Raw genomic sequence first — 27,684 nt, 5'->3', positions numbered from 1 at the left:
ATCATCTATTAAATAGTTCACTGTGCATAATCTTGGGCCAAGCACTGCCAATCCTGGGCACATATCCTGGAAAATCTCTACATGTGAACCAAAAACCAGCACCATTGTATGGATTATCAAAAAAAAAATCAAAAATAGAATGGAAAAACAAATTTCACTCTCTACAATCATATAATCAGACACTGCAGCAAGGAAAATGAATGAATGTAAGAAAACCACAATAGTAGCACAAAACAGCAAGTCAGAATATGTAAGGCATGATTCCTTTTATGTAAAGTTTCAAAATATGGAAAACTCAAAAATATCTTCTGTACGGAGAAAAACATACATTCTTAGAATATATTAGGCAAAGACTTTTACTTGTTTCTTTTTCAGTTTAAGGATCTGCTGTTCTACTTTTGCAATTTTTCAATCTACACGATCCATACTCTGTATTAACTCTTCATTTGAAAGTTTTGAAGGTAAAGCATTTTGTTCATCTCCACATGGTTGCCCCGAAATTGGAGAGGATGGAGCTTCATGTTTGCCTCCGAATGCTGGATCCTTTAGAGAATAAAACCAAGAAAAACAATTCATTTCTCACTAATAGAGTCCAGACTGCCTTAAATGAAAAAGTCAGTTTTAAACCACAGCAGAGCCATGTGTAATATGTGTCTAATGAAACCTTTAGTAGTAACTTTCATATTTACATATATGCAAATTCTCACCTCACTTTTATAGTTTAGATATACCATGTACTATTTTGAAGAGTCTAAAAGCTATACAAAGTCAGGTGAGTTAGTGTTGATCAGCCTCTAGTGTAACAATACTGAAATTATAGAGAATTTATAGGTAAATAATGCAATCATAACAAAGGAAGATACCAACTTCTCAGCCATTTCGTTGCAATGGCTCTTCAAATGGTCTGAACCACTGGCTGGGAAATAGTATTCCAGGTAAAACCTGTGTGTCCACCCAACTTAACAACTATAACATGGCCAAGTGTTCCTATCAAAAGTTTTCAGGCTTTCCAAACCAAAACTGAGGTACACGAGTCAGAGAAGTGACCTAGGAACTTCAGCTGCTACTATCTCTGGGCGTACTTCCATAAAGCCCACACTACAGCATACACAACATTTCCTTAGTCAAAAACATCCCATTGTGCCTCCAAATCAGCAGAGCTGTAGCAGAATGAAAGCCCCTTCACCCAAAATCCACTACCTTCCAACACACATCCACACACACCCTATTAATTTCCAGTCTGCTGTAAAGATATAAGCAATATTATAAAACAGATAAATTGTAGAGTACTAATTTTACTTAGACTATGAGAAACCTACAATGAGGGTGGTTCACAGGATTACAGAACCCTAAAATGTATTAAATAATGATTAAGGAACTGTGAAAAGTCAATAGTTCTGAGCCAAGAATGCATACAGGAAATAACTGGACAGTTGCTTCAAAACACCGTAGTACAGATATTTCAGCTAATATACACTGATGAAAAGCCTCATATTCTGTAATAGTATGCACTGAATCTGAGAGGCCTTCTGGGAAAATAAGATTATGGCTATACCCTAAAACCTGTACAATTCTGTAAGGAAAACACCAATAAAAGCAATTACAATTCTAATAGATTTAATAGAGTTAAAGCTCCAGTATCCTTTGCATCTGGCATACAGTCAATCTTTGGCAGCTTTAAGCCCTACAGTTTCTGATGCCTCTCTTAAGATGTAAATACGTGAGGTCATTGGCTTCCAAAATAAACCAGTATGTTTCATCTAAATAAAATATCAGTGGCTGGGCATGGTGGCTCATGCCTGTAATCCCAGCACTTTGGGATGCCAAGGCGGGCATATCACAAGGTCAGCCTGACCAACATGGTGAAACCCCATCTCTACTAAAAAATTCAAAAATTGGCTGGGCGTGGTGGTGGGCACCTGTAGTCCCAGCTACTTGGGAGGCTGAGGCAGGAGAATGGCTTGAACCCAGGAGGGAGAAGTGGCAGTGAGCTGAGATTGTACTACTGCACTCCAGCATGGGTGACAGAGCGAGACTCCGTCTCAAAAAAAAATTAAAAAAAAGTCAGATTTGGCATATAACCATCTATATCAACCTCTTTTTCTCCCCCTCCCTCCTTTATCAACATTAAAAACATACAAGAAAATTTGTCTTCACATTGTCTTTTCAATGCTTGAATCTTCACTAACACTGTGAAAAGCACAACAGTTCTTAAATTCACTAAAGCAGTTACCACTTGCACTAAATGAAAACTAAATGCAGAATGTTCAAATATTTTTAAGTCTTCATGTGTTGTGAAGCTTTTTTCTTTCATTATGAGACAGTGAACTCCTGAGAACTTAGAAATGTTAATGCATAAAGAAAGATCTTTGGTGAACCACCAGGACTTTCATGATACATTAATATCATTTTCCCACTATATGCATATGAGTAAATTTGTGTTACAGAAACATACAAAATAGCAAAAGAGATTACATTTTGATTCAGCAGACTTCAAAAGTGCTCCTCAGGTGATTCTGATGCATGCCCAAAGAATTAATATTACAAATGAATATTTTCCACTGACTTCCTTTCTAAATATTAAATATTTAATAAGAAACCAAATCCTCAAGTGCCTACTTATATAACAGGAATAGGGTGGTGGATCAAAACAGACAAGATATCTGCCTTCATGAAGCTTACAATCTTGGGTTGAAACAGCAAGATACCAATCCTGAAGAAAAAGAGTTAGATTCTTACCTCACATCTTACACACAAAAAAAGCCAAGTAATAGCAAACATTTATAAGAGGCTTATTAGCAAATCACAAAAAGCCTCCAGTTAAAAAAAAAAAAATTCACATTATCTTGGGTTCAGGAAGGCCAAAAGCAAAAGATATAAAAGACATTAGTTTTCAAAAAAGAGAGATTGATGGACAAAATAAAAAACAATCTTCTGCTGGGCACGATGGCTCACACCTGTAATCCCAGCATTTTGGGAGGCTGAGGCAGGCAGATCACTTGAGGTGAGGAGTTCGAGACCAGCCTGGCCAACATGGTGAAACCCCATCTCTACTAAAAATACAAAAATCAGCCAGGTGTTGTGGTGCAGGCCTGTAATCCCAGTTACTCGGGAGGCTGAGGCAGGAGAATGGCTTGAACCCGGGAGGCGGAGGTTGCGGTGAGCAGAGATGGCACCACTGCACTCCAACCTGGGTGACAGAGGAAGACTCCATCTCAAAAAAAAAAAAAAACACATGCAAAAACACAATCTTCTGCTTATCAAAACAGTAATAACAAATTAAAATGACAAATGATTAAATAGGAAAACCATTTGCAAAACATGCACTCTAACAACTCAATATAAAATAAACCAACAGAAAAATGGGCAACATATATGAAAAAACAATTTACAAAACAGGAAAAATAACCAATAAACAAATAAAAAAAGTTAAATTTTACTAAAAAATAATAAGTTAAAAACATTCATCAAATTAACAATCTTTTTTTAAACAATAAACGTGGTGTCAGCAAGGATACAAAGGATACAGAAGGAGTGGGTACCTTTATTTATTTTTATTTTTATTTTTTATTTTTTGAGATGAAGTCTTGCTCTTGTCCCCCAGGCTGGAGTCCAATGCGCAATCTCAGCTCACTGCAACCTCTGCCTCCCAGGTACATGCGATTCTCTTGCCTCAGCCTCCTGAGAGTAGCTGGGATTACAGGCGCCTGCCACCACGCGTGGCTAATTTTCGTATTTTTAGTAGAGACGGGGTTTCACGATGTTGGCCAGGCTGATCTCAAACTCCTGACCTCTGGTCATCTGCCTGCCTCGGCCTCCCAAACTGCTGGGATTACAGGCATGAAATAAATAAGTAAATAAATAACTATATTTAAATAAAGTTATATAAATAACTTTAATCAGTGAACTTTATTTTTTCATATGTGGAATACTAAGTAGCCACTAACAATACAGTTATAAACTTATTGGCACAAAAAGCTAAGCACATATTTAAGCAAAAGTAAAGTTAAACAGAATGTACAAAGTGAGAACATTAAAATATTCGTACGGGCTGACTCTGGACACACTGCCTACGGGTTAGCCCTGTTCCACAAGGAGCAGCAGCAAAAAAAAAAACAAAAAACCCATAAAATAAAATTAATTAAAATTAAAATAATACACACACAAATAGGGAAGAATCAACATGAAAATGTTAATAACTTTTAACTGGTAAAACTGCAGGTAATTTTTTCTTTCAAGCTTATTTAATTCTTCTATAAATGATATACCTAGGCTTAACATTTAAAAAAAAAATCTAACAAATGCTAGTTCTTTTTAAATCCTTACTTCTGGAGCTAGGCAGTTGGGAGAGAATGGGGAGAGGGAGATGGAAAGAGAAGTGTTAGTTAGTAGTAGTAGTCATGGTTTACACTTTAGAGGAAAAAAAGCAGGACTAGAGTCAGGGGTCCTGGGTTAATTCCAACTCAGGAGGTACTACCTAGGTCACTTAATTTTTCTGAACATCCAGTTTCTCAACTATAACGTGGAAATGGGTCACACTACAACTCAACACATCTCATTTTAATGAATGAGTTTTTAAGACACTTTTCTGCTAAAAAACGAAATTCTGTAAATTACATTTGTGGTAATGTATTCAGCCATGGAAGATGACCTTTATTCGCTATATTTTTAAATTTCTTTTTTTTTAATGCAGCAGAACATTTCTTATAAACTCCACAGACTACTGTAGGATAAAGATGTTTCACATGATAAGGTGGGTCACAAAACAACTAGAAACTTAGCTAATTTCTAGCTTATGGCAAAGAATTTTTCCCCATCCAACTTACTATTTTGAAAAATTTCAAATTCACTTAAAAGTTGAAGAAACAGGCCGGGCGCGGTGGCTCACGCCTGTAATCCCAGCACTTTGGGAGGCCGAGGTGGGCGGATCACGAGGTCAGGAGATCGAGACCACGGTGAAACCCCATCTCTACTAAAAATACAAAAAATTAGCTGGGCGCAGTGGCGGGCGCCTGTAGTCCCAGCTACTCGGGAGGCTGAGGCAGGAGAATGGCGTGAACCCGGGAGGCGGAGCTTGCAGTGAGCCGAGATTGCACCACTGCACTCCAGCCTGGGCGACAGAGCGAGACTCCGTCTCAAAAAAAAAAAAAAAAAAAAGTTGAAGAAACAGTATAATGGACACTCATTTATCCTTCATCTGGATTCACCAGTAGTTAACATTTTAACATATTTGCTTTCTGTGTGTGTCTGTGTATGTTTATAAAACTTCATTTTGGCTGAACTATTTGAAAATAAATTGTAGATACGTTTATTATCTTTTAAATTACTCTTCATTGCATGAAAACTCAAAGAAAATGTGTGGGTACTTATTTATCTGATATCAGGGAAGAACGGGCAATCAGGCATAAAGGTTAATAAACATTATAGAAAAAAGATTTGATGGCAGTAAAAACATTTTAAACTTCAGTATGCTTTAAAAAAAAGAAAAATTGAAAAAAAAAGACACTGGGAAAAATATTAGAATATGTTAGGCAGGCAGATCACTTGAGGCCAGGAGTTCGAGACCAGCCTGGCCAACATAGCGAAAACTTGTGCCTACTAAAAGTACAAAAAATTAGATGGGGCCGGGCACAGTGGCTCACGCCTGTAATCCCATCACTTTGGGAGGCTGAGGCGGATGGATCACCTGAGGTCAGGAGTTCGAGACCAGCCTGACCAATATGGAGAAACCCCGTCTCTACTAAAAATACAAAATTAGCCGGGCCTGGTGGTGCATGTGTGTAATCCCAGCTACTTGGGAGGATGAGGCAGGAGAATCGCTTGAACCTGGGAGGTGGAGGTTGCAGTGAGCCAATAACGCGCCATTGCACTCCAGCCTGGGGAACAAGGGCGAAACTCCATTTCAAAAATATAAAAAATAAATAAATAAAATGTCTGGACATTTTCGTTCATTCTCCCTTATGTACATATTTGCCAACATGAAACAAACAGCAAACTCATCATTAGTCTCAATCACCACTAGGGGGAGGAATATAAAGTGTTTTTTTCCCAGGAGAACTGATTTCAAAGTTGTGGATTAGTGCTACCTTTTATCCATAGGAAAAAAAACAAAAAACAAAAAACTAAAACTGATATACTAGTCTGCCTTGAAAAACATATATTGGCTGGGCATGGTGACTCACACCTGTAATCCCAGTAGTTTGGGAGGCTGAGGTGGGTGGATCACCTGAGGTCAGGAGTTCAAGACCAGCCTGGCCAACAAGGTGAAACCCCATCTCTACTAAAAATACAAAAAATTAGCTGGGCATGGTGGTGGGCACCTGTAATCTCAGCTACCCAGGAGGCTGAGACAGGAGGATGGCTTGAACCTGGGAGGTGGAGGTTGCAGTGAGTCGAGATCACGCCACTGCACTCTATCTAGCCTGGGCAACAAGAGTGAAACTCCATCTCAAAAAAAAAAAAAAAAAAACGAAAGAAAAAAAGTTATTGCCCTTTTAGTAATTCCCTTACTTATAATACCTAACTAAATTTAAACTAAAAAAATTTAATAAATTTTTTAAAAATTAAAAACTAATTCCCACACACCAAATAAATTGGTTTTACTTAAGTTTGTTCTTTATTTATTTATTTATTTATTTATTTTTTGAGTCAGAATCTCACTCTGTTGCCAAGGCTGGAGTGCAGTGGTGCCATCTCAGCTCACTGCAACTTCTGCCTCCTGGGCTGAAGCGATACTTTTTTTTTTTTTTTTTTTTTTTTGAGACGGAGTCTTGCTCTGCCACCCAGGTTGGAGTGCAGTGGCACGATCTCCTCTCACTGCAAGCTCTGCTTCCTGGGTTCATGCCATTTTCCTGCCTCAGCCTCCCGAGTAGCTGAGACTATAGGTGCCCGCCACCATGCCCGGCTAATTTTTTGTATTTTTAGTAGAGACGGGGTGTCACCATGTTAGCCAGGATGGTCTCGATCTCCTGACCTCGTGATCTGCCTGCCTTGGCCTCCCAAAGCGCTGGGATTACAAGTGTGAGCCACCGTGCCCGGCTGTTCAAGCTATTATTGAGCTTCCACCTCCCGAGTAGTTGGGATTACAGGTGCCCACCACCACACCCGGCTAATTTATGTATTTTTAGTAGAGACGGGGTTTCACCATGTTGGCCAGGCTGCTCTCGAACTCCTGACCTCAAATGATCCGCCCACCTTGGCCTCCCAAAGTGCTAGGATTACAGGCGTGACCCACCACACTCGGCCTGTTTTACTTAAGTTCTTTAAAACTCAGAGTGTGTGTGTATGTATGAATATATGTATGTATGTATACATATGCACCAATATATGTGTATATGCATATATATGCATGAATACATATATACCTATGTATGCATGATACATATACATATATGTATGAATATATTATATATACATATATGTGTATGAATATATATACAAACATACACACACTCTTCTTCCAGTAATTTGTGCTAAAGTCAATTCATTTCATTCAACTGGCTGGAAATCACACACCCCAAGGTCATAGTGACATTGTTCAACTCTCTCTCTGGAATCAGTGACACTTACTTTAAACAACCTTGGTTTCCAATTAGTTTAGTTTCTGAAGCACTGGTAAGTGGAATAACTGGTGTTTGTTTTTATAAGAAAAACTATCTGGGCAGTTGTGGAAAGGCAAGATGCTTTGCTTCTAACAACTGATGAGTTCTGTCTGATTAACCTGCCAGCCACTTGGGCTTTGATGTCTCCTCAAGTTCCCATGACACTGCTCTTCCTACTCACTCAGTGGGAGAACCTGCCAATCTGCATTACTCTTCTTCATCACTCACAGTCCTTTTGTCACTAGACATAAGAAGATCACTGAGTGGCCTCAGAGACACACAGAAGTCTGTGTGACATAGTGACATTAAGAACAACAAAATGTTGAACCACCTACTGGTATTTTGGATCCTGCTTGTTTCCAAACTGTCCTTGGCTCCTTGAGTGCACTGAAATTGTTCATCTGTGTTCTGTTTTCCAGGGTCAGAAAGAGTCAGCAGCTTAAAAAGCAATAAACATGTTTCAGAGCTTTGATGAGAGCATTCCCATTCTCTTCACTGTCACACTGTTTTCAAAGCCATTCTTGCTAAATGTATAGAAATAACCAGACCTACCAGGATTTCCCTTTGCATCTTTCCTATCTGCTAACCCATCTTTTATCTGGAGGTCGTTTTTTGTTTTGTTTTTATTTTGAGACAGAGTCTGGCTCTGTTGCCAGGCTGGAGTGCAGTGGCAAGATCCTGGCTCACTGCAACCTCCACCTCTCGGGTTCAATAGATTCTCCTGCCTCAGCCTCCTGAGTAGCTGGGACTACAGGTGCACACCACCACACCCAGCTAATTTTTGTATTGTTAGTAGAGACAGGGTTTCACCATGTTGGCCAGGATGGTCTCGATATCTTGATTTTGTGATCCACCCACCTCGGCCTCACAAAGTGCTGGGATGATAGGCGTGAGCCCCTGTGCCCAGCTTATCTGGAGGTCTTTACCCAGAAATGTTGGCCTCCAGGAACCTAGCCCAGACAGGATACAAGTGGAGAATAAGCAGACAAGATAGAAATTAAAAAAAAAATCCACTTTCCTGAGCATTTTCCCCCTCCTATATGAATATGAAGACAGCAGATCTTTGTGGCAGGAGTTTATAAGGCCCTTGGGTTCTAGTCTAAGTGCTTTTCGACTAACCTAAGAGAATCTTTTTCTTTTCTTTTTTTTTTTTTTTTTTTTTTTGAGACAGGGCCTCACTCTTTTGCCCAGACTGGAGTGCAGTAGCCTGGTCTTGGCTCACTGCAACCTCTGCTTCGCAGGCTCAAGAGATTCTCGTGACTCAGCCTCCTGAGTAGCTGGGATTACAGGTGCACACCAGTACCACTCAGCTAATTTTTTATATTTCTAGTAGAGACGCGGTTTCACCATGTTGGCAAGGCTGGTCACGAACCCCTGACCTCAAATGATCCACCGTCCTTGACCTCCCAAAGTGCAGGGATTACAGGTGTGAGACACTGCACCCTGACGCTAAGAGAATCTTGTACTTATCCATAAAATAAGACCTTGTACTTATCCATAAAATGAGAATGATAATACCTACCACTGGGGATGCTATGAAAATAAAACAGAATACAATAAAGGTTACAATACTTAGGAAACAGCAAAAGTAAAACAAATGAAAGTCTATGCTCTTTATTCAAGAGACCATCAGCTCTACTTATCCCAATTTTAACATAATTTTAACAAACTTAGTTAATTATATTTCCTAGCCTACAGCAAATTAAGGCAACAAATATGGAGTTTGAGATGGGAGCAAGATGTGTAAAAGTGAGAAGGAGGCACAAAAAATTACTACATGCTCCCTGAAGTATAAGATCCAGAGGCCTTTGTATGGGCAAACACTCCTTAGCAGAAGCTTAAGACAGCCCTATATCATGATGCTTCACCATAACAGGTGTTCAGAAAAATACCACTGTCACCAAGAAAAGGTTAGAATATGTTTAGAATATAATCAAAATAGATATTTAGAATATCATGAAGTTTGTAATGTTTTCATTCAATATAATTAAAATTTTAAGAACTAAGAAATTAAAGAAATAAACTTCAGTTGTCTGAAAAATGCATTTAGATGGAGACGGCTTTTTCCCTGATGCTAGAAAAAGACGGTGACGTTTTTAAGGAAAAAATAAATATGGTATCATTGTTCTATATCCTATGTACTAGTAGATGGTTTCCAGCAGTGGCAGCCATCAATTCCCTCCTGTCCACCCTGCCACGCCTCCTATAAGGAGCTAGAATCTATTTCCCCACCCAGTGAATCTGGGCTGGCCTCGTGAATTTCTTCGATCAACAGAGAGCAGTGAAAGTGATACGATCCTAGGGTCAGGACTAAGTTTTAAGAGGTCAGGTAGTTTTAGCTTTCACTTGCAAAGTCAGCTGCTATGCTGTAGAGAAGCTTGGGTGAGACTATCTATTGAATGACAAGTCAAGTGCAAAGAGAGGCCACCTGGAGGAGCTCAAGGTACCAGACATGTAAGTAGAGGCTTCTTGGACCTTCTTGCCCAGTCCAATCTCCAGCTGACTGCAAACAAGTGAGTGATGCTAGCCAATGGCCATGTGGAACAGAAGATCCACTCAGGTGAACCTGTCAAACTCCTGACCCACAGAATTGTGAGAAATAATAAACTATTGTTATTTTAAGCCATTAGGTTTTGGGCTTTGTTGTTGTTGCTATGCAGCAATAGATAACAAAATATAATATATAAAAGTTATTTCAGGCTGGGTGCGGTGGCGGACACCTGTAATCCCAACACTTTGGGAGGCCGAGGCGGGTGGATCACAAGGTCAGGAGTTTGAGACCAGCCTGGCCAATATGGTAAAGCCCCATCTCTACTAAAAATACAAAAATTAGCCGGGCATGGTGGTGCACACTTGTAATCCCAGCAACTCGGGAGGCTGAGGCAGAAGAATCGCTTGAACCCGGGAGGCAGAGGTTGCAGTGAGCTGAGATGGTGCCACTGCACTCCAGCCTGGGTGACAGAGCAAGATTCTGTCTTTAAAAATTAAAAAAAAAAAAAGTGATTTCTAACAGTTTTCTAGCAAACTCTAATTTTCTGTGGAAACAGAAATATTAGGATATAAGTAAATTCTTTGTGCTTTTTTGTTTGTTTTTGAGACAGGGTCTCACTCTGTTGCCTGTGCTAGAGTGCCATCACATGATTTCACCTCACTGTAATCTCAACTTCCTGAGTTCCGGTGATCCTCCCACTTCAGCCTCCCAAGTAGCTGGGACTACAGGCACATACCACCATGCCCAGCTAATTTTGATATCTTTTGTAGGAACAGGGTTTCGCTATGTTGCCCAGGCTGGTCTCGAACTCCTGGGCTCAAGTGATTAACCTGCCTTGGCCTCCCAAAGTGCTGGAATTACAGGTATAAACCACTGCACATGGCTGTGTCTTCTCTTTATATAAAAACAAATGACAGCTGGGCATGGTGGCTCTTGCCTGTAATCCCAACACTTTGGGAGGCCAAGGCAGGTGGATTGCTTGAGCTCAAGAGTTTGAGAGCAGCCCGGGCAACATAGTGAAACCCCATCTCTATGGAAAAAAAAAAAGATAAAGAAATAAATACCAGCCGGGCGTGCTGAGACCCCATCTCTACAATTCACAAAATTAGCCGGGTGTGCTGGTACAGCCTGCAGTCCCAGCCTGTAGTCCCACCTACTCAGGGGTCTGTGGCAGGAGGATCGCTTGAGTCCAGAAGATTGAGGCTGCAGTGAGCCATGATAGTGCCACTTCACTCCAGCAAAAATAAATGCCAATGCTTTTCCAAATGTTCTAAGTGAGGACTGAAGCCTCACTAAGATTCAGTATTGTACAATGAAAGAACAACAGACCAGGAGTCAGGAGACCTGCCCCTAACCAACTTGGCCCTTGGTTGTAGCACAGCAAGTTGAAGGGTGGCAGGGAGAGCTATCCGCCCTGTATAGGCAATAAAAGGGCGATATGGCCAGGCACGGTGGCTCACGCCTGTAATCCTAGCACTTTGGGAAGTGGAGGCAGGTGGATCACCTATGGTCAGGAGTTCAAGACCAGCCGTGCCAACATGGTGAAACCCTGTCTCTACTAAAAATACAAAAAATTAGCCAGGCATGGTGGCACATGACTGTAGTCCCAGCTACTCGGGAGGCTGAGGCAGGAGAATCGCTTGAACCTGGGAGGCAGAGTTTGCAGTGAGCAGAGATCGTGCCACTGTACTCTGGCCTGGGCAACAGAGTGAGACCCTAACTCAAAATAAATAAAATAAACTAAAAAATAGAAAAGAGAATAACTGTTAAGCAGAGAATTTTAAAACAGTAACAAAACCCAGTAAAAGTTGGCCTGCTTTTTATCACCATGGGCCAGCTATTCTAAATAATATCAGTAATAACATCCGCCTTCCAATGAGACAGACCTCTCCTACCCCACCCGCATCTTGACATCGCTGGGCCTCAGGAAGTTTACATCGCGGGGCTTGAGCTTCACACTCTGTAAATTGACAGGGCTAATCCATGTCTAAGGGATCTCCCAACTCTAAAATTCTAAAATTCAAGAGGCAGCCAGCTCTCTTGAGTGTGAACTTGTTCAAATTCATTAATTCATTCATCCCCTCATTCCTTCACTGACCATTTATTGAGTTCCTTCTATGTACTGGTCACCGTCAGCCCTGTCCTTAAGGAAACTCACGGAAGAACCTCTCTGAAAGCTATACCTCCTAGCCAGCTCCCATGGTGTCTGCTCACCTCCTCTGAGGGGTTTTCTTTGACCCACCAGGTCCCTCAGTCCCCAGCTGTTATCTGAGCTACTTATGGGCAGAGTTTGTGGCTTATTCATCATCAGAACCCAGAGTCTAGGCCAGGCGAGGTGGCTCATGCTTGTAATCCCAACACTTTGGGAGGCCAAGGTGGGCAGATCACCTGAGGTCAGGAGTTGGAGACCAGTGGTGACCAACATGAAGAAACCCCATCTCTATTAAAAATACAAAATTAGCCAAGCGTGGTGGCACATGACTGTAATCCTACCTACTTGGGAGGCTGAGGCAGGAGAATCACTTGAACCCCAGAGGTGGAGGTTGTGGTGAGCCAAAGATCACACCATTGCACTCCAGCCTGGGCAACAAGAGCAAAACTCTGTCTCAAAAAAACAAACAACAACAACAAAAAAAACCCGGAGTCTAGATAGCCTCTGGCTCTATAGATGTTTGCTGAATGAGTGAATGAATGAATAGCAGCTTAGAATGGAGATTAATACCTATCCAAGATACTTTATTCAGTAAGTTGAGCCATGCAAAATTGCCAATACTTGACCATTTTAACTAATAAAACAGCAATTTAATATGGTTCAGTTTGATACATACGAATTTACAGAGAAGGACATGGCCTGTGTGTTGGGTCTGAACTGGGAGACAGAGAGTATCTACCTTGGAATTCCACCATGGAGGACTGATTTCCCAAAGCTAAGAGCACCTTGCTATGAGTCGGTTGCATATATATGTCAGTCCCTCCACATAGGTTAGGGGCAACGTCAAACCCAGCCCTGGGGTCCTGCTTAGGCTTCCCCTTCCTCCCACTTAGGTTACCTAATGGCTCATCTCTGACTGATCCCCAGTGTTTACTTTGGAGACTTGGGTGAAAGTTTCCAGCCACAACAATTTCTTTTCCTGGATCTTTTGCCAAAATGTCCCCCTTGAAAGTCTCTTACCATTCTTGGAAATCTTGGTAGGGTTGGGTAGTTGCCACTGGTGTCTGGCTGCTGACCCCCTGAAAGCTGTAGGACAGGAGGAATATAGTTTAAAGATGGAGGGCCCACGGCCAGAGGTAACTTGTAGGCATTTGTAAACTCTCTTGAAGTGGCCCATAAAGACATGCGCTCTTCCTGCTCCTTCTGTTTCATCTCAACTTCATCTAATATCTGCTCGATAATCCTCAGCCTATCATCATTCTCATGCATTATTGTCTGCATAATCTTCAGATCCAGCACACACTTACTGATGAGATACTCCTCAGTCATGGACATGTTGTTCAAATTGCTCTTGGCTTCTATGGTTGACTCAGGAAGGCTGAGTGAACTGAGTGAACCGTTTTGCCAGTCCCAGTCCTCAAAAGAGTACTCTGTCTCAGCTTTTGAAGAGCTCTCATCCTCACTGCAAAAACAACACGCCTCTCTTTCCATCTTATCCAGCTCTTCTTCCATGGATTTCAGTTCACCTACCTGGTTAGGTCCGTCTACCTCCAAAGATGAAGCAGCTCCTGGAGGCTCTTCTATGTCATCTTCCAAAATCAAGCAGCCTGAGTAGATCTCGTTGATTTTGAAACTGCAGAGGCTTGGCTGACCTGTGCTGGGGCTGCTGGCCTCTTCTGCCATAAATGGAGCAGGGCAAGGAGCATCTTGATTCTGAGTCTCCCTGGCCATCAGACATGCATCTGGGGCCTGAGGATCTAGTGTCTCCTCAGTGAATAAAGAGTGGACCCTTGGTGAAAGAGGTTGACTGCCTATTGAAAAAAACAGCAAAATGCAACTCATTAAAATGAACATATTTGGCAGCTAAGCAGCCTTGGCTTGTTCAAGAGGCAAAGACTGTCAAAAAAAAAAAAAAAAAAGCTTTTTATTTTCCCACCCCCTTCCCAGTTGTGGAAGACTAGAGGATACGCTCACAAAGGGTGAGGGAGTATGTGTCCCCTAGGGGAAAGCTCCTATTTTGACATGGAATGAGGCAGAAATTGTTGTCAGGGCGGGGGTCTAGCCATGGAGGAAATATTCTAAGCTTTATTGTGTGTCCAAACATGCATAACTGTCAGCACATGCAAATTACAGGCCCCTGAATCTTGTTTTCTTTTGTTTTATAGAGATGGGGTCTTGCTATGTTGCCCGGGTTGCTCTCAAACTCCTGGCTTTAATCCTCCCGTCTCACTCTCCCAAAGTGCTGGGATTACAGGTGTGAGCCACCATGCCCAGCTCCCCTGAATCTTAAGGACCACATTCATAGCCTTCTTTTCACACAAAAGAGTTTGACTATTTCTCAGTTAAAGTTATACTCTTGGTGAGCATCTGATAAAAGTAGCCTAGGGCCGGGCGTAGTGGTTCACGTCTGTAATCCCAACACTTTGGGAGGCCAGGGCAGGTGGATCACTTGAGGTCAGGAGTTCGAGACCAGCCTGACCAACATGGTGAAACCCCATCTCTACTAAATACAAAAAATTAGCCAGGCATGGTGGTACATGCCTGTAGTCTCAGCTACTTGGGAGGCTGAGGCAGGAGAATCGCTTGAACCTGGGAGACAGAGGTTGCAGCAAGCCGAGATTGCACCATTGCCCTCCAGTCTGGGCAAAAAGAGTGAAACTGTCTCAAAAAAAAAAGGAGCCTAGATACCACCCAAGGAGCCATTACATTATGGGAGTAATGAAAAAACTAAAAAAATTATGCTAGGATTGGCCACCCACCACCCCTGGTTTACAGGTGTACAGCTTACAGAGAATGGGATGAAGCTGTCAAAGTAATGAGGTTACAGGGCCACTCTGGAGGCCTCCAGCACTGCTGAAGGAGAGTCAGAGTGAATGGTCATTTGGCTGGAATTGGAAGGCCTGGGTTCCAGTTCTATAACAAGTTCTCTGTGATCCTGAGCAGGTTACAACTTCTCTGAACCTTAGTTTTCTCATCTGTAATATGAAGGCATTAAGCCTGATGACTGCAAGGTCCTTTCCAGTTCTAAATTCTAAGGTTTTCAAATGTACTAAAATGTAGTAAAACTGGTTGGACAAAGTGGCTTATACCTGTAATCCAAGTGCTTTGGGAGGCTAAAGTGGGAGGACTGCTTGAGGCCAGGAGTTCAAGACCAACCTGAGCAACATAATGAGACGTCATCTCTAAAAAAAACTTTTTTAGGCCAGGTGTGGTGGCTCATGACTGCAATCCCAGCACTTTGGGAGGACCAGGTGGGAGGACTGCTTGAGTTCAGGAGTTCAAGACCAGCCTGGGCAACATCGTGAGACCTTGTCTCTACCAAAAATTTTAAAAATAAGGCTGGGCACAGTGGCTCACGCCTGTAATCCCAGCACTTTGGGAGGCTGAGGCGGGTGGATCACGAGGTCAGGAGGTCGAGACCATCCTGGCTAACATGGTGAAACCCCGTCTCTACTAAAAATACAAACAATTAGCTGGGCATGGTTGTGTGTGTCTGTAATCCCAGCTACTTGGGAGGCTGAGTCAGGAGAATTGCTTAAACCAGGGAGGCGGAGGTTGCAATGAGCCGAGATCGTGCCACTGCACTCCAGCCTGGTGACAGAGTGAGACTCCATCTCAACAACAACAAAAAAAAATTAAAAGAATTAGCTAGGTGTGGTAGTACACACTTGTAGTCCCAGCTACTTGGGAGGCCAAGGCAGGAGGATTACTTGAGCCTGGGAGATTGAGGCTGCAGTGAGCTATGATTGCACCACTGCACTCCAGCCTCAGAAACAGAGTAAAACCATGTCTCATGAAAAAAAAAAAAAAGAAAAAGAAAAAAAAACTTAAAAAAAAATTAGCAGGATATGATGGCATGTACCTGTAGTCCTGTGTACTCGAGAGCCTTGAGCCCAGGAATTGGAGGCTGCAGTAAGGTATAATTGTGCCTCATACTCCAGTCTGGGCAACAGAGTAAGATCCTCTCTCTTAAAAAAAATGGTAATTTTCTTCTTTAAACTATTCCAAATTCTCCATAATGAGTGTTTTTATTTGTGAAACAATTAGATAAATTCTTAAGAGTAATCATGCTAGAAATAAACTCAATTATTATGACTTAGTTCTAGATCCACGCTAGGTATATATATGGATCCCCAAAAGTTTACCTTAATAATTTTAAGGATCTTGATTTTTTTCCTAAGGCATTCATCTTTTCCCAGTATAAGCTGTAACTACAGTGGCCAGGCACAGTGGCTCATGCTTGTAATCCTAGCACTTTGGGAGGCCAAGACAAGCAGATCACTTGAGGCCAGGAGTTCAAGACCAGCCTGGCCAATATGGCAAAACCCCGTCCCTACTAAAAATACAAAAATTAGGCCGGGCGCAGTGGCTCACATCTGTAATCCTAGCACTTTGGGAGGCTGAGGCAGGCAGATCACCTGAGGTCAGGAGTTCGAGACCAGCCTGGCCAACATGGAGAAACCCCGTCTCTACTAAAAATACAAAATTTAGCCGGGCGTGGTGGCATGCACCTGTCATCCCAGCTTCTCAGGAGGCTGAGGCAGGAGAATTGCTTGAACCCGGGAGGCAGAGGTTGCAATGAGCCAAGACCACACCATTGCACTCCAGTCTGGGCAACAGAGCAAGATTCCATCTCAAAAAAAAAAAAATTAGCCCAGCATGGTGGCACATGCCTGTATTCCCAGCTACTCAGGAGGCTGAGGCATGAGAATCGCTTGAACCCAGGAAGTGGAGGTTGCAGTGAGCTGAGATCATGCCACTGTACTCCAGTCTGGGAAATAGAGCTAGACTTTATCTCACAAAACAAACAAGTTACATCTACAGTTTAGAGGACTCAATTAGTTGCAGCTCATGTGACTCTCAGAACACATTTGTGTCAAAGTAACACAATCTGTGAATTAAGGTAACATACCCATTTCCTTTAGCTCTATGATTTCCATGTCAGGGGTCTCTCTGGGGTGTTCTGAAGTCAGTCCTAGATAGACATTGACATCAGGATGGAGTCCGTATCTCTGCACTCTGGGGCTCTCGGTTGGTTGAGTTCTCTGGGCTCCAGTAAAATCCTGTAACACAGGAAATATTGTCAAGGACATAGTCTCAGTCATCCTGAATGTCACTGGTGCTTTAGAAACCATCTATGTATCTGATAAACTCCCTCTTATTCCTGTTGGGTAGACTGACTTTAGTCCTAATTAACTAGTTTATTGTTATTGCCAATACCTTAAAAGCAATAATAATAGCTACCATTCACTGAATCTCCACTAAGTGCCTACAATGTGCCCCTACTATGTATATGTGTTGAACCTCCCTAGCTCCCCTCCTCAATTCCATGCTGCTTTCACCAAGTTAAGCAGTTAGGCTATTCTCAAGAACACAGAAATGGTGTAATAAAACGAGGATTTCCAAAATTTCTTACAACTTGGTCTCTAGCTTCATCTTGTCTCTAACTCCCTACACTCCTGAGTTAGGTAAGCAGAAATAAACTCCCAACAACTTCAGGGCTTGCCTTTAAGTCATTCTTCAGAATATACCGGATATCTTGAAGGTTCATAGTTCGGTCTTTCTGCTTGACGTGGATGCCTGACTTAACAATATCACAGTAAGGTTTCGGAAGCCTGACATCAGCTTCTAAATAATTCCCCAAGACTAAGGCTTTTTTAACAACTGAGTCATCTAAGCCATTCCAGGGTATGTCATCTGTAAGGAAAAAGTCATACAAAAGAGTAAATTAGGAAACCAGAGAGTGGAGTGGGGGGAAAAGAAATCAGATGAAGCTGGGTAACCTTAGGCAAGTCACTTAACTCCTTTATTTTTTTTTCTAATCCACTGTACTTTAGAAACAATTCATTTCCTTATATATTAATTTCTCTCTAGAAAAACTACCCAGAAGGGTCGGGCGCGGTGGCTCACACCTGTAATCCCAGCACTTTGGGAGGCTGAGGCAGGTGGATCACAAGGTCAAGAGATCGAGACCGTCCTGGCCAACATGGTGAAATCCCCTCTACTAAAAATACAAAAATTAGCCAGGCGTGGTGGCGCACACCTGCAATCCCAGCCACTCAGGAGGCTGAGGCAGGAGAATCGCTTGAACCCAGGAGGCAGAGGTTGTAGTGAGCTGAGATTGCACCACTGAACTCCAGCCTAGCAACAAAAACAGAAAACAAAAAACAAACAAAAAAAACTACCTGGAAGGCCAATTCATAAGTGAGAAGCCACTTTGCCCATTTACCAGGGAGATCACTGCCACAGAGATAGGAAACAATAGTGTCAGCAACATGTACACATGGGCTCCCCGCTGGCAGGGGAGCCCAATATTCATCTCACGTATATTGTCATTTTGCCTCTGGGACTGCAAACACCATAAAAAAGCAGCCCTTGGCTGGGCGCAGTGGCTCACGCCTGTAATCCTAGCACTTTGGGAGGCCGAGGTGGATGGATCACCTGAGGTCAGAAGTTGAAACCAGCCTGGCCAACACAGTGAAATCCCATCTCTACTAAAAATACAAAAATTAGCTGGGTGTGGTGGCGAGCACATGTAATCTCAGCTACTTTGAGAGGCCGAGGCAGGAGAATCACTTGAACCCAGGAGGCAGAGGCTGCAGTGAGCCGAGATCGCGCCACTGCACTCAAGCCTGGGCAACAGAGTAAGACTCCATCTTAAAAAAAAAAAAAAAAAGTCTTGTGCGTTGGCTCACGCCTGTAATCCCAGCACTTTAGGAGGCTGAGGTGGGTGGATCACGAGGTCAGGAGATCCAGACCATCCTGGCTAACACAGTGAAACCCCATCTGTACTAAAAATAGAAAAAAATAGCCGGGCATGGTGGCACACGCCTGTAGTCCCAGTTACTTGGGAGGCTGAGGCAGGAGAATTGCTTGAACCCGGGAGGCAGAAGTTGCAGTGAGCCAAGATCCCACCACTGCACTTCAGCCTGGGCAACAGAGTGAGACTTTGTCAAAAAAAAAAAAAAAAAAAAGCAGCCTTTAATGAATGTGATTTTACTGTGTGTGTGTGTGTGTGTGTTTGTGTGTGTGTATGTCTTTCTCTTGAAGGATTCCTTCCATCTTCAGATATGTGACTACTTTCTCCACATCAGAGCAGTGGATTTGGAAGTACATCCATTTCTTTCAAGTGACACTGTTTATACATCTAATGGACACAGGGTGTGTTTCATAGTTTACTTCTCAGAGGCTAGTCTTTCCCCCTAATTTACAAGTTCTCAAGGGATACCGCACATAGATCATAAGTACTGATACCAATATTCAGTTTAAAAAGTTTGCTTCGGCCGGGCGTGGTGGCTCACACCTGTAATCCCAGCACTTCGGGAGGCCAAGGTGGGTGGATCACAAGGTCAAGTGATTGAGACCAGCCTGGCCAACATGGTGAAACCCAGTCTCTACTAAAAATACAAAAATTAGTTGGGCGTGGTGTTGTGCACCTGTAGTCCCAGCTACTCGGGAGGCTGAGGCAGAAGAATTGCTTGGACCTGGGAGGCAGAGGTTGCAGTAAACTGAGATCGAGCCACTGCACTCCAGCCTGGGTGTCAGAGCAAGACTCTGTCTCAAAAAAATAAAAAATAAAAATAATAAAAATAATAATTTTTTTTTTTTTTAGTTTGGATTAAATGCATCATCACTGACAAGCAGATGGATGGGCTTTGCTGAGTCTTTTTTTTTTTTTCTTTTGAGACAGAGTCTCACTCTGTCACCCAGGCTGGAGTGCAGTGGCGCTATCTCAGCTCACTGCAACCTCGCCCTCCTGGGTCCAAGCGATTCTCCTGCCTCAGCCTCCCAAGTAGCTGGGACTACAGGCACGTGCCACCACACCCAGCTAATTTTTGTATTTTTAGTAGAGACAGGGTTTCACCATTTTGGCCAGGCTGGTCTTGAACTCCTGACTTCAGGTGATCCACCCACCTCAGCCTCCCAAAGTGCTGGGATTACAGGCGTGAGCCACTGCTCCCAGCCAAGAAGTCTCTTTTTAATAAGTCTTCTATTTTCATAAAAGTCAGTAACTCCTGTGGGGGGAGAAAAATGCAACCTAAGAATAGGGACTTTGGTCAACCATTAATGATCTTGATCTACCTGTTAAAATCTCCTGCATGATCATAGAAAAGCTGTAGATGTCTGATTTCACTGTGGCTGCCTTCTGTAAGATCACTTCTGGTGCGGCCCCGTTGTATAGCTGCGTAGGAAGGGGCACTCGAGTCAGGTCCCTCTGTACACCTCTGTCCTTGCTACGGAAGGAAACTCACAAGTCAGGGCTCATGCCTTAAAGGGTCTTTTATTCATTCATTCATTCATTCATTCATTCATTCAGAGTCTTGCCCTGTCACCCAGGCTGCAGAGCAGCAGCGTGATCTCAGCTCACTGCAACCTCTGCCACCTCCCGGGTTCAAGCGATTCTCCTGCCTCAGCCTCCCAAGTAGCTAGGATTACAGGTGTGTGTCACCAGGCCCAGCTAATTTTTGGATTTTAGTAGAGATGAGGTTTTGCCATGTTGGCCAGGCTCATGGGTCTTTTAATCAACATACTACATTTGTGAAAACTTTGCCTCTGAAGGCTGACAACCTCTTTTGAGTTCCTGGAAACCTAGCTAGACAATGAGCTAGTCCACACTGCTTCAGAGCTGTTCCAACACCTGCAATTCCTTACTATTCCACCCGGGCCCTCTCCACCACTTCATCTGGCAACTCTACTGCTCCCCCACTCCACTCAAGTCACAGGGCCCTTCTTTCAGATCCTCCAACATACCTCATGTTCTTCAAGTCTTTGCACTGGCAGCTTCTGGCAGGCACGCCCTGCCCACAGATCCTAGAATGACTAGCTACTTTTTGTCACTGAGATATTTGTCTGAAAGTCACTTCCTCAAGGAGGCCCTCCCTGACTGCCTAATCTAAAGTAGTCCTGTTTTATTGGTTTCAGAGCACTTATTATCTGAATTTGTGTTCACTTAGTTTATTATCTGTCTCCCCTCCATTCTAGAGAGTCAGCTCCATGAGAGTAGGCAACTCATTTGCCTTTATATCACTGTACTTCTGGGCTTACACCAGGGCCTTGATGCTTGCTGTTGAATAAATGAACGTAAACTCTTTCAAGAGCCCTCTGAACCCCCATATGCTTTATCAAAGCCATCTGGGACTTCCCCAACTCCTCATGATTATTTCTTTTCTGAACTCCTGCCCTTTTGGGAATATGTCCTCTCAGTTTAGCACTCAAGGGTTTACTCATATGCTTAAATAACTCTCCCCAACCAGACTCCTTAAGAGCTAAGTCAGAGCATCCTAAATGTCTTCTGGCCCAGCAAGAGTCCTCAGGGTAAACTCAGCACTGACTTGTGCCAAGAGATGGAATGCTATCCTTGACAATGACATTCAACAAACTGATATGCCCTAGTAGAGTGTTACCAAAAATAAATGTGGGACTGAAGGCTATTTTGGGTTGGTGAATAATCAACTCATGTTATCAGTTTTCAAAGAAGGGTATGTTGTTACACCTGCAATGGCTTGCTGACTAACATTTCCGATACTTCTACCTGAAGTTCCATCCTGAGGTCATTCCCAGACATTCACAGACCCTTGGTTACCTCCTACCCCCTCACTTGGCCAGTTGTTGACCCCAGCAACTCCATGCATTTCACGTTATTCCCTCCCATTTTGGCTTCATGGTCACCACTACGCCCTGTCTCGTGGTCTCCTGGCTGGTGTTCCTGTCAACCTCCTATCCATCCTGCCCCTGTATCCTGGAGACATCTTCTACCATCTGGTTTAGCCCCAACTGTGTCTCTAACCAATCAATTGGGTAACTTCACACCATTGCTTCACTCCTGGGTGCCTCAGTTTCCTCAACTATATAAGGACAGCATTGGGCTGGGCCATCTCCAAAGCTCCATTTCAGGCTAGGATTCACATTTCTATCGGTGAGCAAAAGGAGAAGAAACTGCGGTACATTTCTCTCAACAGCAGATGGCAATCCATCACTGACAAAAGTGCACATCCTCTAGCTTCCACTGCTCCTGAACACATAGCCAGAGAGGTCAACCCTTCTCTGAACCATTTCAAGTTTTTCCTTCAACTAGATCATCCAATCATTTAAGAAACATTTACCGGCCAGCTGTAGTGGCTCATGCCTGTAATCCCAGTACTTTGGGAGGCCAAGGCAGGAGTACTGTCTGAGCCCAGGAGATTGAGGTTGTAGTGAGCCACTGTACTATCGCCTGGGCAAAAGAGGCAGATCCTGTGTCCCCCACCCACAGAAAAGAAAGCTGGGTGTGGTGGCTCACACTTGTAATCCAAGCACTTTGGGAGGCCAAGTCGGGCAGATCGCATGAGTCCAGGAGTTCAAGTCCAGCCTGGGCAACATGACGTGACCTTATCTCTATAAAAAATACAAAAATTGGCTGGGTGCAGTGGCTCACGCCTGTATTCCCAGCACTTTGGGAGGCTGAGGCAGGTGGATCACAAGGTCAGGAGTTCGAGATCATCCTGGCTAACATGGTGAAACCCCATCTCTACTAAAAATACAAAAAATTAGCCGGGTGTGGTGGCGGGCACCTGTAGTCCTGGCTACTTGGGAGGCTGAGGCAGGAGAACGGCGAGAACCCAGGAGGCAGAGCTTGCAGTGAGCCGAGATCGCGCCACTGTACTCCAGCCTGGGCGACAGAGCGAGACTCCGTCTCAAAAAAAAAAACAAAAAAAAACACAATGGTACTGGCAATGTGGGGAATGGGTAGGGGAGGGGTGGTCCAGAGAATGGGAAGCCAGTTAGGAGACCACTCCAGGTGAGAGATGGTGAAGACTTGGGCAAAGGCAGCAGCAATAAAACAGCTTCTATAGGGGCCTCATTAACCTTGACCTGTATCAGAGGCAAGATAGTCACTACCAAGCTGCCTCTAATTCTTTAGCGAGCAGAGACATTAAAGTATTGTAATGAGTAATCTTTCAGAGCAGTGGTTCTCCCCCAGAGACCTATGGCAATGTCTGTAAGACAGTTTGGTTGTCACAGCTGTGGGGGCTGTAAGGGACTGCAACTGGCACTAGTGGGTAGAGACCAGAGACTTCTAAACATTCTACAATGCACAGGACTACTCCCAACAACAAAGGATCATCTGGCCAAAAATGGTAATAGTGCTCTGGCTGAGAAACCCTGATTTAGACAGATGTTCTTAGGTGTTCCCTGTGTTTGAGTAGAAACTCCCCACACTTAAGGAAGTCACATGCAGCCCTCTCTTCCCCTGAAACTGAATCAGACCTCAAACTGGCCAGCCCCCGCTTACTTGGTCATGACCATGTAGGGGCTGCTGAAGAAAGAGAAGGTGGGCTCATCAGCAGCTCGAATCTCTTCCTTTTCTCCAACGACCGGAAGAGATCCTAGATAGGCCATCTGTGTCGCCCCAGTAAGATAAAACTGAAACCAAGGCATAGCCTCAAATTATGGGAAGAAGAGAGGAAAAGCAGAATACATCCAGAATCTTATCAGCCAGCTAAAAGAATGATAGCTGCTATTTATCAACTTTCTGAATACCCCTATGCACTGGGCCTTTTTTTTTTTTTTTTTTTTTTGAGACAGGGTATCACTGTCACTCAGGCTGGAGCATATGACATGATCTTGGCTCACTGCAGCCTGGACCTCCCGGGCTCAAGCAATCCTCCCACCCCACCCTCCCAAGTAGCCGGGATTACAAGCATGCACCACCACACCTGGCTAATTTTTTTTTTTTTTTAATAGAGACGGGCTTTTGCCATGTTGGCTGGTGTCAAAGTCCTGGACTCAAGTTATCCACCCACCTTGGTCTCCGAAAGTGCTAAGATTATAGGCGTGAGCCACCAGGCCTCACCACAACTCTTTATATTATCTTTAATCTTTCTAAAAACCTTTCAAGGTTTTATTATTTCCCTTTTGTTCTTTTCCCTGAAGAAACTGAGGCTCATGGAAAGAAGTCAGATGCCTCCAGTGCCATCGCTGGGACTGAGAAGCCCATTGTGGCCCCCACAGCACCCAGGATTGTGTCTGGCCAAATCTGATATTCCTCCTCTCCCTCCCCACCAGGCTGCCTCAGCACAACAAACAGAACGGAGGGTAGGGCTGGGTGAGTTGGCTCAAGACTGTAATCCCAGCACTTTGAGAAGTCAAGGCGGGTGGACTGATTGAGTCCAGAAGATAGAGACCAGCCTGGGCAACATGGCAAAATCCCATCTCTACTAAAAATACAAGTAACCAGGCATGGTGGCACACATCTGTGATCCCAGCTACTTGGAAGGCTGAGGCATCAGAATTGCTTGAACCCAGTAGGCAGACGTCGCAGCAGTGAGCCTAGATCGCGCCACTGCACTCCAGCCTGGGCAACAGAGCCAGACTCTGTCTCAAAAAAATAATAATTAAAAATTAAAAACTAAAAATTAATTAATTAAAAGATCATTTTCTAAACTCAAGTGTAGCCCAGGGTCATCCAAGTGAATTCTCTGGGGTTTTCACAAATTTGTTAGTAAGACAGGAACACTAAGAGATACCTTTCCCTCAATAGGGGCAAAAAAGAAAAGAACAACACTTTGGTGAGGATAAGGAGGCAGGAGTTGGACAAAGGTGGGAGATGGGGCCCGATGATTCTCCAGTTAGTCCTGCAAACACTGGCTGTCAGTGGCAACCTCTTACCTTCCCAAAAACAAAGCTGTAGATATTTTGAGCAGAAATGACTCCAGCTTTAAGCAGTCAGTTAGGAGAGCCATTAGGGTTTCTAGAAATATTTAAAAGAGGAAAAAAAACTCAGAATTAACCACTCATATCCAGAATAATAATGCTGAACCAAGTTTTCAGAAGGTGTAGTTGATTTTGTCTTTACTGCTAGACTTTCTGTTACAAAACTAGAGATGATGTAATAGCCAGCCTCTGAGAGGGCCTCTATGATTCTCACTTACCGGTATGCATAACCTTGTGTAGCCCCTCACAGGTCACATGGGGCTGACCTGTTAACTCATTTTTGACTGTTAACAGTGCAAAACAGTGATAGTCTGTCACTTTGAGGCTAAATCTACCAAGGCTTCGGCCCTGATCTCTCTTGGATCATTTACTCTGCCAGCTGCCATGATACAAGGACATTCAAGCAGCCCTAGGGGGAGGCTCAATGCCCAGCACCAATTTGTCAGCCATGTAAACGAGCCATCTTGGAACTGAATTGTCCATCTTCAGTCAAGCCTTCAGATGAATACAGCCCTAACATCTTAACTGCAACTTCATTAGAAACTCTGAGCCAGAACAACCTAGTTAAACCATTCCCTGATTCCTGACCCACAGAAATTGTGTGAGATAAAAATGTTATTGTTTGAGGCTGCTAAGTTTGGGGGGTGATTCATTATGCAGCAATAGATAACAAATACAGATGGTCAGAGTTGGAAATAATCATAAGCACATCTTGTCCAGTTTTTTCATTATACAGGCAAAAAAATGAAGCCCAGGAAAAGGAAACTTGCTGGCCTGAGGTCATAAAATGCAGCAGTGACCAGACACTGATGTTGCTCATTCCAGCCACTGTTCTTCCCACATTCCACACTCAAACTACCACCTGCGCATCAGGGTCCCCCTTCACTGAAGGTGTCTTGGAAGAAGGGGTGATGCCTCGTATTTCTTTGGCTCCCAGAACCTGGCATGGTGCCATGCAGTAGATGCTCAGTTAATGCTTGCCAGTTGGGTACTTTCAGCTCAGACTGAAGGAAAAAACATCCTACCACCACCAGAGACACTTTCCTTTTCTTGGCAAATGGCAAAGGAGCTAAGAGATGGTGCATATTCAGGGCCAGCCCTACCTCAGGTCTGTGAGGCCCCACATGCCACTATTAGAGAACAGATGTAAGTGCTTTACTTCTTTTCTATTTCCTCAGCAACTCATCAGTGCCAAGCTGTCCCATCTCTGCTTTAACTTGCTATGCTATTGAGGAGAAGACTCTGAAGTTTAGACTGAGATAAACTGAGCATCCCAATTTACACCTGGTATCTTAGCACCATTATTGATAGTTTCCTTTACACTCTCGAAACAGCCAACAGATAATAAGCTATATGGTCACTCTCACTTGAGTAAACAGACCATAAGAAAAAGGCCACTTTTCAACACCAAATCATCAGTCTCTTCTTAAAATAAGGCTTATGTGCTTAGGCCTCAAAAGATCTAGGAGACAGTGGACCGTTTCTTGCCCAGGGGAACAGACCTTGTGCTGACAGTGAGGGTGTCAGCCTCCAGCAGCAGTGGAACTGGGGGTTACCAGTGATGAGGCCTCCTGCCTTCCACTCTGTGGCCTCTGGGCAGTACGTGGCTCTTTGGAGGGGAGAGTTCTTTCTAAGCAAAAGAGCCGAGCGTTCTCAAACAGTGACCTGGACAACAACTGCAGTTCAGACCAACATTTCCTGCTCTCTTACCTAAATTTCTCAGCACATGTCTATATAACTAAACTCGGCTGGGTTAAGGGGAGAAAAAAACTAACTCTAGTCATCTGCAGCCATTGGTCCTCAACTCAGTGCTTTTCTTCTTTCTCCAGTCCAAGCTCTGTGCAAACACACATGTGAGGAATCTTATCTGACATGGCACCACTCACAAATCTCAGAGGCTAACTCTAATTTCAAGAATTTGTGTGGTTTTTTACATTAAGAGAAGGGGGGGGGGGGCAGGCACGGTGGCTCACGCCTGTAATCCCAGCATTTCAGGAGGCAGAGGCAGGCGGATCACCTGAGGTTAGGAATTCCAGACCAGCCTGGCCATGGTGAAACCCCATCTCTACTAAAAATATAAAATTAGCCAGGTGTGCTAATTTTATATTAATCCCAGCTACTAAGGAGGCTGAGGCAGGAGAATTGCTTGAACCCAGGAGACAGAGGTTGTGGTGAGCTGAGATTGCACGGACTCCTGCCTGGGCGACAGAGAAGACTCAGTTTCAAAAAAAAAAGTGGGGGAAGAGGAGTGTATTTCCATGTAAGCATTCCATTAACCCCGTAAGAATGTTTCCTCTAATTCTAAACTAGATGCTGTATCTAGATGAGTAACTAAGATTGTAAAAGCTCATCCACACTTACACTTGGGTTTTCCTTTCAGGCTCACTCATGAGCCTCCTCTCCTTGTACAGAGCCCTACCATGCACCAAGCAGCTAAGGGTTAGTAGCAATGAATAGGACAGACACAGCCCCTGTGCTCTTGGAATTCACAATTTAATTGGAAAACTGGAGAAGAACATATACAAATAAAATAACTGCAAACTATGACAATTCTCTAAACTCTGAAGGAGGGGTCTCCATACAAGCTCCAGGGGCAGAGGCAGGAGATGAAGGGGGAGGGCTTGGATGAGGCAGGGCCTCCAAGGCCAGATAAGGGATTTCTAAACCTATTCTAATAGCCATGGGGAAGGTCCTTAAGGAGTTTTAGCAGAGTGGTACAACCTGATTTCCATTATTTTATTTTTATT

At 43.5% G+C, this 27,684-nt stretch overlaps 1 protein-coding gene across 1 annotated transcript in view; it reads right to left on the bottom strand.

Annotated features, from left to right (window-relative positions):
• Positions 1-251: 251 nt before the first annotated feature.
• LOC134756757 (inactive serine/threonine-protein kinase TEX14-like) overlaps positions 252-27,684 on the bottom strand; it is a 59,836-nt gene continuing 32,403 nt past the window's right edge. Inside the window, 8 exon segments of the mRNA XM_063695496.1 lie at positions 252-543; positions 7,937-8,039; positions 13,265-14,055; positions 17,157-17,307; positions 17,751-17,941; positions 20,327-20,478; positions 23,517-23,647; positions 24,893-24,974. Of these exon segments, the coding sequence (XP_063551566.1) occupies positions 518-543; positions 7,937-8,039; positions 13,265-14,055; positions 17,157-17,307; positions 17,751-17,941; positions 20,327-20,478; positions 23,517-23,647; positions 24,893-24,974 (1,627 nt within the window). The 3' untranslated portion in view covers positions 252-517.

Source organism: Gorilla gorilla, chromosome 12, assembly GCF_029281585.2.
Source record: "Gorilla gorilla gorilla isolate KB3781 chromosome 12, NHGRI_mGorGor1-v2.1_pri, whole genome shotgun sequence".
Lineage (NCBI taxonomy): Eukaryota > Metazoa > Chordata > Mammalia > Primates > Hominidae > Gorilla > Gorilla gorilla.
The sequence above is the reverse complement of the archived record's forward strand: the minus strand, read 5'-3'. Positions and strand labels throughout refer to the sequence as shown.